Here is a 12,145-nt window from a genome sequence, read left to right as displayed (position 1 = left end):
TCAAAATTGTCATGTAACCATGGCAACCACCGCCTGCTTCGTCCGACACTGCTAGACTCACCCACACACACCTTCAGTCACCTGACTTAACCTCAGGCTTTAGCTCCAATTCCTAGGCAACACTCCCATAAAGCTCCTGAAGTTGCATATTTCTAAACTAAAATTCATAATAGCTACTGAATGAATAGGTATATAGAATATAATGAGAGTCAGTGTTGACTTACACATTCACTCGGTCAGCAATTTTCTGCCAGCTCTCCTCTCTCGCCTTATTTGCGGCCACAGTGTTGCCCTTAGCGTTAATTTTATTTTTTAAATTTTCATAGCTTTCCATGAGGACAAGCTGCTCCTCTTGCGTGAAATATGCAGCCCGTGAACGGTCCATTTTTCGCGGAAGTAGAATCATATGAGGCCAAAACGCCCCCTTTTCTGTGAACGCGCACAGAGCACAAAGCTGACAGCCGGACTTAACAAACCTCGATGATAACCACCGTCGTGATACCACCTAACTTTGACTGGAGCTTTAGGTTTTGTTGAGCCTGATAGTGAACACAAAGACCGGCTATGTTGAGCCTCCTTCGTAGTACAGCCCTCTGCTCAAGCCGTCAGCAAAAAGTAAAGTTAAAACTGAGATGGTAGTATGAGTATTGGAACGCAGGGACGGTCTTCTTTGTGACGTCACAAACCTGTCCGGAACTGCGCGTGTCGCCGACAGACACACGCTCTCTCTGTCAAACACACACACACACACACACACACACACACATAAACATATATACACACCACCTGCTTTTATTGATCACTAAGAGCAATGACTTGGAATGAAGTTCATTCAATGTTAAAAAAAAAAAAAAAAAAAGTAGCTTTGATGTAGTTAAGCTACATGTTGTCATTGTATTGTTGCTTAGCTTGCTACATTTCTCTGGTGGGGAGCTTCAGTGTAGTGAAGCTTCATTTAATGTACACTAACTGGTAGCTTAGCTCACTACATACATTTTTACAAGTAGCTTGCCCAACACTGTGTGTGTGTGTGTGTGTGTGTGTGTGTGTGTGTGTGTGTGTGTGTGTGTGTGTGTGTGTGTGTGTGTGTGTGTGTGTGAGAGAGAGAGAGAGAGAGAGAGAGAGAGAGAGAGAGTTTTGCACAAAGGTCCAGTCCCATGCCAGATACATTCAGATGCAAACTCAAGCCAATAGTCCTGATGGTGGCGCTATAGCAAGCCTTTAAAGTTTAAAACTTTGAAAATTCATAACAAATCAACCACATGTGCTAAAGCTTTGCAACTTTCGTCAAAATGTAGCCACAATACTGAAGAAACGTTTGTACACTCAAACCTATTGCAAATTATGAATTCTATCACTCTATTTTTTTCAAAAACTGTCAAACTTGTTAAACCTATCTCCTCCCACAATTTTTGCTCAAATGTCACCAAATTTGATACAGAGCATCTTTAGACTGTCCTACACAAACGATCCACGCAGATTTTTGATTTATCAAAAACTGAGCCTACAGTACATCAAAATGTTTGACTGTAAATGGTACTGTAAACATACACTTGCAAATTTTTGGTAAATAAATCTTCAATGTTCATGGAAAAAATGGACAATATTTTGGAGTCATGGTAGATGATGTGTGGCAAATTTCAGAACTGTATCTCAAAAACTGAATTTTTGACAGTATTTTGAATTTTGCGCTCATGTGAACAATTGGAGTCAATGCAAGAATGGCATTTTTAAACATCAGTTTTTCCTCAACTTGTGCAACATTCCCATGTGCGAAAATTCACCAAACTTTGCACAAAGGTCCAGTCCCATGCCAGATAATGATTGTCAGATTTTTGTCTTGATGACTGATTTTTTTTTTTTCTACAGTGGTTTGAAATCTGTCTTTCCATGCATAGGCGGCTGCCTATGCATGGAAAGTGACTGGCTTAGTCAATTTGTGAAGCCTCACATGAACTGACACTTGTCATTATTAGCTCAGTGAGATAAAGCTGCATGCCAGAAACTGAGTTCAAGCCTCAACTGATGCAAAATGCACATTAAAACGCCACCTTTCTTTTCATTTTCCAATTCTCCACTTGTTGCTCAGAATTGCCTAAAATTGCCCAGCCCCGACCATTGCTGCGCAGAAGCTATAATTTTAATCTGATGTTGAGCAACTCTTGAATTTCTGTTCTTATTTATTCGTAATGTATTACAATCTTTACTTATTCAGCACAGAAAATCCATCAACTGTGTGAAACAGTTTCAAATGAAACAAAAAGATGATCTTAATTTTCAATGTTTTATTAATACACATTAAATAGAAATATAAATTCCATTAAAACTGAAAAAAATCTTTTTAAATAGTTCCAAAACCAGCTCACAGAATGTGTAGGTGAATCGGATGGTTTTTCCAGCTTCCCACTGTGAGCAGAACTGTTATCCTTCATTAGTTACAATAAGAGATAAAGCCACTGAACGCCAAACTTTGCTCACACACTGAATGTTTTAATCACATTTAGAGCTGAAATGAAACGAAAACTTAAGATGTGATTTATGACGGTGGCAGCTGGTAGGGCCAGGACTACCGAATGAAATGAATCATGTTAAAGAGAGGTGCATTTGATATTTACACATACACACAGGCCCCATTTTCAGCTTTGCAGCAAATTGCTACTCTATTTGATCAGGACAATATGAAAAAAAAAAAAAAAAAAAAAAACAGAAAATAAATAAAAAGGAATACATACACTGTACATGAAAAAGAAAGAATGGAGTGAGTATGCCAACCAAAGATGGCTGGTTGTCTTCTGAACTGATACCATTTTGAAATTTATTACCCCAAATTTCTAGCCCCTAAAATGACAATGGACTTGGTAATGATAAACAGGAGGCTGCAGTCAGTCTGGTTCAGTCCTGACACTTTTGCCTGTTTAAAGTAATTTCAATGGTGAGACGATGTAGCTTGTCAGTTTAATCAATTGTGACTGCATGACTGTCAGTACATTTCCAGACATTTTTTCTGTTTTACTCACCTGCATCACCTGAAAACATTGCTAATGTATTACTATGTTAAAAAGAAATGCATTTCTAATTGATGACATTAACAGTGGCTGCTACTATCCACCACCAACTGCAGGCTACTGCTGTTTTTCAGCACTGAAGAGTAACAGAAGCTTGTATTCCATATTATGATGAGTCCCTGATATCTTGAAAAAAAAAACAACAACAACAACAAAAAAAAAAAACATACTGGCATTCAAAACCTTCTTTAAAGGTAAGGTTATAAGTGGTCTGTTGACATCAAACACAGGCTGCTTTTTAGCACACAAGCCAACTGTCTGGCTTCAGTCGCTACTTCTGCGGAAAAAAAACAAAAAAAAACAGCACTACAGGCATGGTCTGACATCAAGTGAAGCCACAGTAGCACTCTTCATGTGGCAAAAACAAGACAATGTAGTGTACATCATTAAACTATAAGTCTCTGAATATATTATAGGCACCTGGGCCAGGGGTATTATAGTTACAACTGGCATCTGTGAGCTCTCTGACTGGCAATGCAGAAGCCTGAGTCATCACAGAGCTGAGCACAGCTGGCCATACTTTGTATACTAAATGCTTATCAGGACAGACACAAAACGGCTGCGTATCACAGTGCCACATCTGAGCTGAGAAACTGACTGTGAAAGGAAACAAAACGTTAATAGGCCATGTTGACATTTGACACATTAACTAAAGTTAGCTCTTGATCACTCAGCCCCTCGGCTTGGCCCTGCAATGCAAGCAGGCTTACGTCTGTGTCAGTATGAACTTTAAGTCTACAGCTATTTTATATTTCCAGTTACATCCTCTCTCTCATCCTGGCTCTTACAGCTCTGTTACAATCTGTAACCAGAAAAATGGCAACAAGACACTGTGTCAGAGACAGGGAGCACAGGCTGAGACTGAGGGCTACAATGACCGGGCAGTGCCGTTTTAGCTCACATCATTAAATAAAAGCAAGATTAATTAAATTCCTTTGCATATATGTTGACATCAACAGATGTTCCTGGGCTGGAACCAACACACTTTCATTTGAGGGTGGACTTCCTTCAAAGTTCAAATGCAGGATTTTCTTTGACCAACAAATTTTTAAAAAGAGCTCAGGTTTCAAATTAATGTAATAAAAAATGAAAAAAGAAGAGAGGAAAATCCAGCATTCATTTTTGATCTGATGCGAATAAAACTGAGCTGACGCCAAACCCAGTACAATCGTTAAGTTGTTTTTCTAGTCTGTAAACAGTTTTGTCATGTCTCTGTCGTGCAAGTAATTACACACTATATAGAAAAATAACATTCATATATAGAGGCAATCCAGCAACTTAAACAGCCCTTTTTAACTTTTCCCTGCGACAGAAGATCTGTATTTACCAAATAAACCCATACAAAAATAGCAATATCATTAATCTGTGCAAATTAAGTGAAAGGGGGCTTTGCAAGTAAAGAGTTAGAAGTCTGTTAATGAGAGCAGTTTGTGTTGGCTGTCAGTTTTCAGGAGGGGAGGGGGGCAGGGACTCTGTCTGGAGCGTTGAGTGGAGGCTCAGGGTCCAGTTCAAAGCTGACATTGACAAAGGAGGCTCCGGACGCTTCTGGCTGCTCCGTGGCAGGGGAATGAGGGGGTCCCAGGTTTGCCTGCTCCTTCCTCTGCTGCTCTACAAAGCGATGCTCGGCTTCCTCAGACAGACGGTTCTCCTCTTCCTCCTCCTCCTCCTGCAGGACAACATCAGAAACAAACAGAGAGACAGTTAGGCACACTGCAATACAAGAATGATGTGGATTACCATCTCAAATGCTAGACAAGTGAATATTAATCTTATGCTCAAACCTGCTTCTGTTTGTAATTTAAAATCAACCACGCACAGAGTTGCAAAGTGTAGCCTTATAACCAAGGAAATATGCATACCACTGATTCTTGGGAATTTGGATAAAACAGGTTTTAATTTTGAAAAAAAAAAAAGTGTGTTAAATTACAAAATCTGAAGGTATATCATTATAGGCCAAGGTCTTGGCTGTTCAGCAATGTACCGGTGCAACCTCCGCATTTTGCATTTTTTTCATAAAATAGGTTTTTCCAGTTATTAGGCTACTTTGTTTTTGTTAACACCATCACCGTAATGAATTTTTTAAAATTTATAAAACATATTTTTGTATTAAAGAGACTATTACTTTAATAACTCAACAGCACCAAAGAAACATATTGTAAGCATATTCATTTAAAACCAATATAACTGCCTCTGACGGTGGTGACACTAATCTGATGGTGGTGACAGTGGCCTCATTAAAACATACATTTCCAAAATTTATACTCAAGTCAATGGCTTCTTGCTTAACAACTTTATTTAACTATTTGGTACAAAAAATAACAATCCTGAGCACTGTTATAAGCATTTTTCAGACTTCAGTCCTCACCGTCAGACAGAAAACCTGACGGTGGTGACATCTGACGGTGGTGACAAAAACCTGCTCTTTCACATGATAAGCATGAGTTGTTCACATTAGCCAGCTTGTTTTCGCCCTGTTGCTACCTGCATCAGACCTCTTCTTAAAAAGTATACATTTATTCCATAATCTAATTTAATATTTTGTATACAGAAGTGACGGCGTTGACATGTTATGGTTGTGACAGTAGCAGTGTCCAAAAATATGAAGAGATTTAAGAGAAAATAGCAAACTTCCAGGAGCCTAAGTGGTCTTGAAGCATGCAGTAGAGCTGAAGGTTTGAAAAGGGATCCTCAGGAATGTAGTTGACCTTGTAGTTCTTTTATTATTATTTTTTAAATAAATATCTGACGGTGGTGACGAATATCTGGGACACATTTTGAGCAACCACAAATAATAGTAAATATTGTTCAAAACCCATCGTTTGTAGTTTTTAATACATATTATGATGTACTCTTTCATGTGGTAAAGATATTATTCAATGAAATTATTACTTTTTGTTGTTTTAATCAAGTTGCAATGATTATGCCCTTGATTCTTTTTATTCATTAAAATGTTGTAAATTTCCAGCAGAAATAGCATTTTTCTTAGTGGGACATGATTTATCCAAATTCTCAAGAATCAGTCATACGCTTGTTGCTGCCTTGCATGTAAATACATTTTTAGGTGTGACAAAGATGCTAAGATTTACATATGAAGCCCAAAAATGTGTGTTTGTGTGTCTCCTACCTCTTTCTTGATACGGTAGTACTCATCAATAGCATACTGGTATTTAGGAGTTGTGATGCCAAACAGAGAGGCCAGTCTCTCTCCTAAGAAGTCACACACTGCAGGGAAGACACCAGCGCACATTCAGGAGTTGAGATTCAGCAGCAAGAAAACATATTGACATGAAAACAATTAAATTTTTTTTTTCTTTGAATTGTGATATCAAAGAAGACAAAAATGTGTCAGTTGGGGTGAATGAATTTCCCATGACTTTCCATACCTGAATCACAGCACTTCTATGGCCTAAAAATGTATTTCTTCATGGTTTGTTAATTTTGCTGATCTAAAATGTAAACTGTCCGACTTCCACTATAGCTGGGTTACTGACTCTGTCTCCATGGCCGCTCATGGTCCTGTGCTGCTGTGGCTGTGTCGGGGTGGGCCTGCTGCTATGAGGATTTGGTCTGTGTGTCTCGTCTTGTTTTATTTGTGGTAAATTTGTGGGCCTGAAAAGCCCTTTGAGTGATTTTGGATGAAAATTAACTTAAATCTGAACTTAAATAAGCTGGAAGATAGATCTACAACAAAAATACAACAAATCTCACATATGCCTAGACTTTCCCAGAGAATGTATAAAACTGCCTGTATTTTCCTGTCTGGAAAACATCTGTCAAATGAAAATGACATTTCAAGGCTGTCACCGAAGTCTACTGTACCTGAGACAGTGGATGTGGCCATTCTCCACATGTGAAACCAGAAATATGGACCCCAGGTGAGCTTGGACTGAAACACGTCAGAGGGAGAAAAGTGATAATCAGACCACACAAAGGATTACTACTCCAAAGTCTTGTTAAAGGAATTCAAAACCTCTTATACAGCAGATCATTGTGCATCCCTATCACGAGTATCTGCTCGTTGCAGCTTTACTGAAGCTCCATCACACTTATATTGAGGGAAATATTCAAAGCTAAGATACAATTGCTTTCTGGCTGCAGCATCACATCAAATAGAAATATTTAAGGTCTTGTGGATCATTTTAGACACATTTCTCTGGAATTCAGCAGGACAAATTGATACCTTTGGAAAGATTTGAATCTCCACCAAAATTTAAAATAAAGTTCTAGGGTTAAAGCAAGCTGAGGGTCCAGTTTTTTCATGGCATGATAACAGGTAGGTTTTTAAAACAGGATGAGGACCACACCCAGTTGCTTCTGTAGAACTAGAGGCCAGATGCAAAACTGGCCAAAAGGATTAGCTTACCGGATCTACAGTCACAACATCCTTCTTCACAGGCTCCTCCTCTTCCTCCTCTTCGTCGGTGCTGTACTCCTCCATGGTCTCGCCACTGGCAAAGTAGATGGTCCTCCGGGGCACCCGGACCCTCTCCCTCCCCTGCCCCCCCGCTGGCTCGCCCATCTCAACAGTCTCAAAGTCTGTCACCCCACCAAGGCTCTGAAAAGGACAGCAAAAACAATGTCATCATTGCCTTACCAAAATAGAGAACAAAACATTTTTTAAAAACTATCATAGTTCTTAGCAACCACAACATCATCACAAATCATGTAAACTCTGAAAAGGACATCCTGATCAACCCCCACCACCTTTTAAATACATTCAATAAAGCAGGAACAGCACCTGTGTAACATTATATGGCAATCAACAGTAACATCATCATATATCAGGCAAACCCAGCACACAAGACACTTTTATCATCACTGTCACTGTCTGAATATTTCAGAAGAAACCAGTTTCTTCTGAAATATTCAGATGATTCTACTCTAATATCTCTGATGTCTGACAGTGATGACCCGAGACAGTATCAGTGTAGCGTTGATCGGTTGGTGGGGTGGTGTGATAAAAGCCATCTGATTATCAACACTGATAAGACTGAGGAAATAATTTTTGGTTCTGCCCCTGGTGATATGACACCGCCTGTGTCTATCCATGGTACTGACATTAAGCAAGTTCCGTTGTACAAATATCTGGGGGTGATGATAGACACCACTCTATCATGGTTCTCACATATTGAGTACATTTGTAAGAGGATACAGCAGCGTATTTACTCCCTACGAAGACTTAGATCGTTTGGTGCTAGCAGTCAGATCTTGTCTCTCTTTTATACTTCTGTTGTCCAAACTGTGTTGTTGTACTGTAGCACGGCCTGGTTTAACAGCCTATCAATAACCCATAAGAACAAACTGTATAGTCAAATTAAGATCTGTGCTGTGATCTGTTGAGGCTGTGCTACATTCTTTCAAAGAAGCACACACTAAGAGCATGCTTAGACTGGCAAACAGTATCTCTTCGGACCCCTTACATGTTTTAAATGGAGAATATCAACTGTTGCCATCCATGAGGCGGTTCAGAGTCCCTAAATTTAAGAAAAACAGACTAAAGAACTCTTTTGTATATCAGTCTGTCCTGCTTTTAAACCAACATCGATGATTCAGAGGAGATGTTTGGTGTTTTGCTCTTTCTGCTCTAGTGTCCTGTCCTGTCCACCGTTCTGTCTTGCAATGTACTGCAATGTTTTGTCTGTAACCAGTTTTGCCCTGTTTGTATTGTATTGTGAACGCTGACGCCATGGAGGCAAAACAAATTTCAGTGTAAGCTGACAATAAAGTTGTATCGTATTGTATCGTATCGTATCGTCACTACTGTCCCGTTCCCGCACACACCGGCCTGGATCAGTGCCAGTTAACAAAACAAGAGACAACTCAGCAGTGAGAGAGGGGAACTCCTCTTAAGCCAACACTCTCCTCTTTGCAAACAGAAGAAACACTACTCGTCTGGACTGGGAGTGGGAATTTGAATGTGACACTATTTGACAGTGTAATGCTGCCCTGCTTGACGGTAAACACACAGACCCTAGTACAACATGATTTAAGACCTAGGCTATGTCCAATAGTGACAACCCACTGTTCAATCCACCAAGCAACACTTGTTCCTGTAAAAATCAACTTTTAGAATAGGTTTTTTGGTATTCCCAAATTTTTTTTCACCTAAAGGCAACAAGGTAAGCGGTGGTGGGTTAATTTTACATGTTGAATAAAAAAAGAAAATACAAATAAAATAAAAAGACTGTTTGGTGACATAGCTAGCATATATCTAACAGTTGTGACGAACTAAAAGCCATGTCGTGCTTGTCGTGTTTTGAATCTCGACAACAATGGCAATTTCGTACTATGAAGTCAAGCTTAATAAGTTACAGTAAGCACTATAATGGCAGGATAATTATTGACATGATGACGACAGTATGTAACAACCTGCTTAAGTTAGTTTGCGCAACAATAGTGATAAAAGTAACGATGTTTAACTAAATTAGAGAAGTGAATTTTGACTGGGGCTGTGTGTGACCGTTGCCATGTTTACGTTAGCTTCTAAGCTAAGGAAGTGTGTTATATTAATTTGGAAACTCATTGTTTAAGTGGTAACACACATAAATCACAGCGCACTTAAGAAAACAAGAACTAACCTTTTCAGACTCCATAGTTTGGCCCAGTGAAATGTTGGCATTAGTTAAATACAGCGACAAATCTGCCATCTCAGTCAGCTACAATCTCGTCGCTCCACCTCGCTAATGCTTTTCTTCCTCCTCCTTCTTCTTCTTCTGTTTTTTTTTTTTTTTTTTTTTTTTTACGGCGTGTGCCATCCAGTGAGTTATGCGCATTACCGCCACCTGCTGCTCCGGAGTGAGGACCAGCGATTAAAGCATACCCACCCAAAGAAAGCTCTGCTGCTGGACCCACTTGGCATATTCATTAGTTGTAATGTTGAGCTTGTCTTTGTTGAACATACTAAGTATATTCTGTGATTGCATGTGTTATTGTCTCCTCAGCCTGACAGTGCTCACGTAAACCATACATTGATGACACATCGATGCTGACTCTGTAATGAGGCATGCATTTCATTTTCAGCCTCCACTACACATTCTGCTCTACTTTCCACAGCCCTGCAGTGTCAGGTGTGCTCTTATGGACTGACTGTTTTTCCTTTTTTATTCGGATTGGGCTAATTTCAGTAGTCCATGTACTGTAATATGTACTTTTTCTCTCTGATGCACTGGCTTAATGGAGTATTACTGTTCTTTTAGAGCTGTGAAGTTTTGGATGTACTTAAATCCATCTTCATCACACAACACGCCTCGTTTTGCTTTTGTCACCAAACTGTTTGTCTATTCTCGTCTTTGTGGAGTCATTTTTTACTCTGTTAATTGTTGACCCCTAATATGATATTGGTGCTTTGTAAGTGTTTGTATGGTGTTGATTTTCATATTTGAATTTCGTCAAACACATAAGGCTTCTATTCTGATTGAAAAAGCGTTGGGCACAGATTTTTAGCTATTAGTCTACAACGTGGATTATGGCAGTTATTAAAAATAACCACTGTAATCCACTCAAAGAAGGTTTAACATCACTTCACAAGTGTCATTATCTGAAAACAAAAGTGCACACATGACTTCCAAGTGCACACAAATGATAGTTTTGCTCAAATTTCTGTTAAAAACTGTATTTTCCCTGTTATTAATACCTGGAAAAATGCACTTCCTGTATCACTCTGCGCCAGAGGAGCAGTAGCCACCAGAGATGGAAGTAGATTGCTTCAGTTTGCTATCATTTGTTTTCTTCACTGAACACATGGAGGAAACAAATGAAAACTTTGTTGGGAGAACAGTTTAACACTTTTCATCAACAACAAAACAATGCAATTCATGCAATGTTTTTTTACATTTATTTACATTTTTACAGGCAGGACAAACTGAAATGTGTGTGTAAACTGAAACTGGTGGCAGTGATGTTTCTCCATGGAAAGCAGCTTGGTTCCTGCACATGTGAATGCCATCGCTTGGTTCCTATTTGGTGTTCTTCTTCCTCCTGAACATGTTGCAGAAGCGCTCCTTCATTCCATTTTCCTTCCATGTACCGGCTGCTGTGCTGTGGTCAGTCTGGCTGCTTGCGTCTTGCTTCTCTGTGGCTCTCTCTGTGCTGTTGTTGCTCTTCAGCCTGTCCAGGCGGAGCAGCTGGGAGTTAAAGGCTCTCTCATTCTCTCTGAGCTGCAGTATCAGCCTCACCTTGGCCTCTCTCACCCTCATCTCCATCTTTTCTCTCTCCGTCAGCTGGGCAGCAGACAGAGGGGCGATGGTGGTGGTCATCTCTGCCCTCTCCTTCATGGCAGATTCCACAGTCTAACACAGAGATTTGAATTCTGCCAGTTTCTCTGTCAGTTTGGCTGTGCTGGTCTCTTCAGCCTGTTTCACTCTGTCCTGCATCTTCTCCCTCTCTCTTCCCTCCAGGTTTCATGTTCCTCCATCATCTGAGCCTCCAGCTGCGGCTTCTCCTCCTCATGACTCCTCTGCTGCTGCCTCAGACACTCGTCAGCATCCATGAAGGAGTTGAGGACATTGGTGTTTTCCTGGCAGGTTGCCATCACCCTGGCCTCCGCCTGCCTCAGCGTCTTCTGCATCTCCTCCTGCTTACAGGCGCACTGGGCTTGCAGAGCAGCCATGGTGAAGGAGATCTTCTGGATCTGTTTGTTCAGTTACTGGATCCTGTTGTTCTTCTCACTGATCCATTTTTTCAGCACCTCGTGCAGGGCCATACAGTAGGCAGGGGTTACTGTATCTTTATTGGGAGACTCCCAATGAAGTTACAGTAAAGTCATTTCAGTGTGCGGAGGTTTATTTTTGTCTTCACTTAGATATTCCTGCGACCGATCAGCATCTGATTGTAAATATTGACTATGCACAGAGAGTCCTGTTCACTCCTGTACTACATTCTTCATATTTTATTATATTGCAGGCCTTTCAGAGTACTGGCATGAAAACACACACGCTCCTGTCCGCTAGATGTCACTGTTTCGTCGCTAACATACAGCAGCAGCTCAGCGTGACAGCTGCGTCAAGTCAGCAAGAGTTAGACCAGAAGTAAATGTATTTTACTTTCAAAGTAAAACAAATTGTACTAAACCGTCAGTCACC

General features: G+C 40.2%; 1 protein-coding gene across 1 annotated transcript; it reads right to left on the bottom strand.

Moving 5' to 3' along the window:
- Window positions 1–2,270: 2,270 nt before the first annotated feature.
- On the bottom strand, window positions 2,271–9,712 carry fam177a1 (family with sequence similarity 177 member A1). The gene is made up of 5 exons (XM_030045077.1): window positions 9,644–9,712; window positions 7,429–7,620; window positions 6,885–6,951; window positions 6,190–6,287; window positions 2,271–4,731 (listed from the first exon to the last, which is right to left on the bottom strand). The coding sequence occupies exons 1-5, from the start codon at window positions 9,710–9,712 to the stop codon at window positions 4,513–4,515; spliced, it is 645 nt and encodes a 214-aa protein (XP_029900937.1). The 3' UTR covers window positions 2,271–4,512.
- Between the last annotated feature and the right edge of the window lie 2,433 nt (window positions 9,713–12,145).

Source organism: Myripristis murdjan, chromosome 22 (genome assembly GCF_902150065.1).
Source record: "Myripristis murdjan chromosome 22, fMyrMur1.1, whole genome shotgun sequence".
In the NCBI taxonomy this organism is placed as follows: Eukaryota; Metazoa; Chordata; class Actinopteri; order Holocentriformes; family Holocentridae; genus Myripristis; species Myripristis murdjan.
The sequence above is the reverse complement of the archived record's forward strand: the minus strand, read 5'-3'. Positions and strand labels throughout refer to the sequence as shown.

Bases quoted from the DNA above. Each gene is read 5' to 3' on its own strand.
- fam177a1 (XM_030045077.1), bottom strand. From the start codon at position 9,712: ATGGCAGATTTGTCGCTGTATTTAACTAATGCCAACATTTCACTGGGC. The intron at 7,621-9,643 runs GTTAGTTCTTGT...TGTCCTTTTCAG, and splicing joins AAACTATGGAGTCTGAAAAG to AGCCTTGGTGGGGTGACAGA. The intron at 6,952-7,428 runs GTAAGCTAATCC...GACGTGTTTCAG, and splicing joins ATGTTGTGACTGTAGATCCG to TCCAAGCTCACCTGGGGTCC.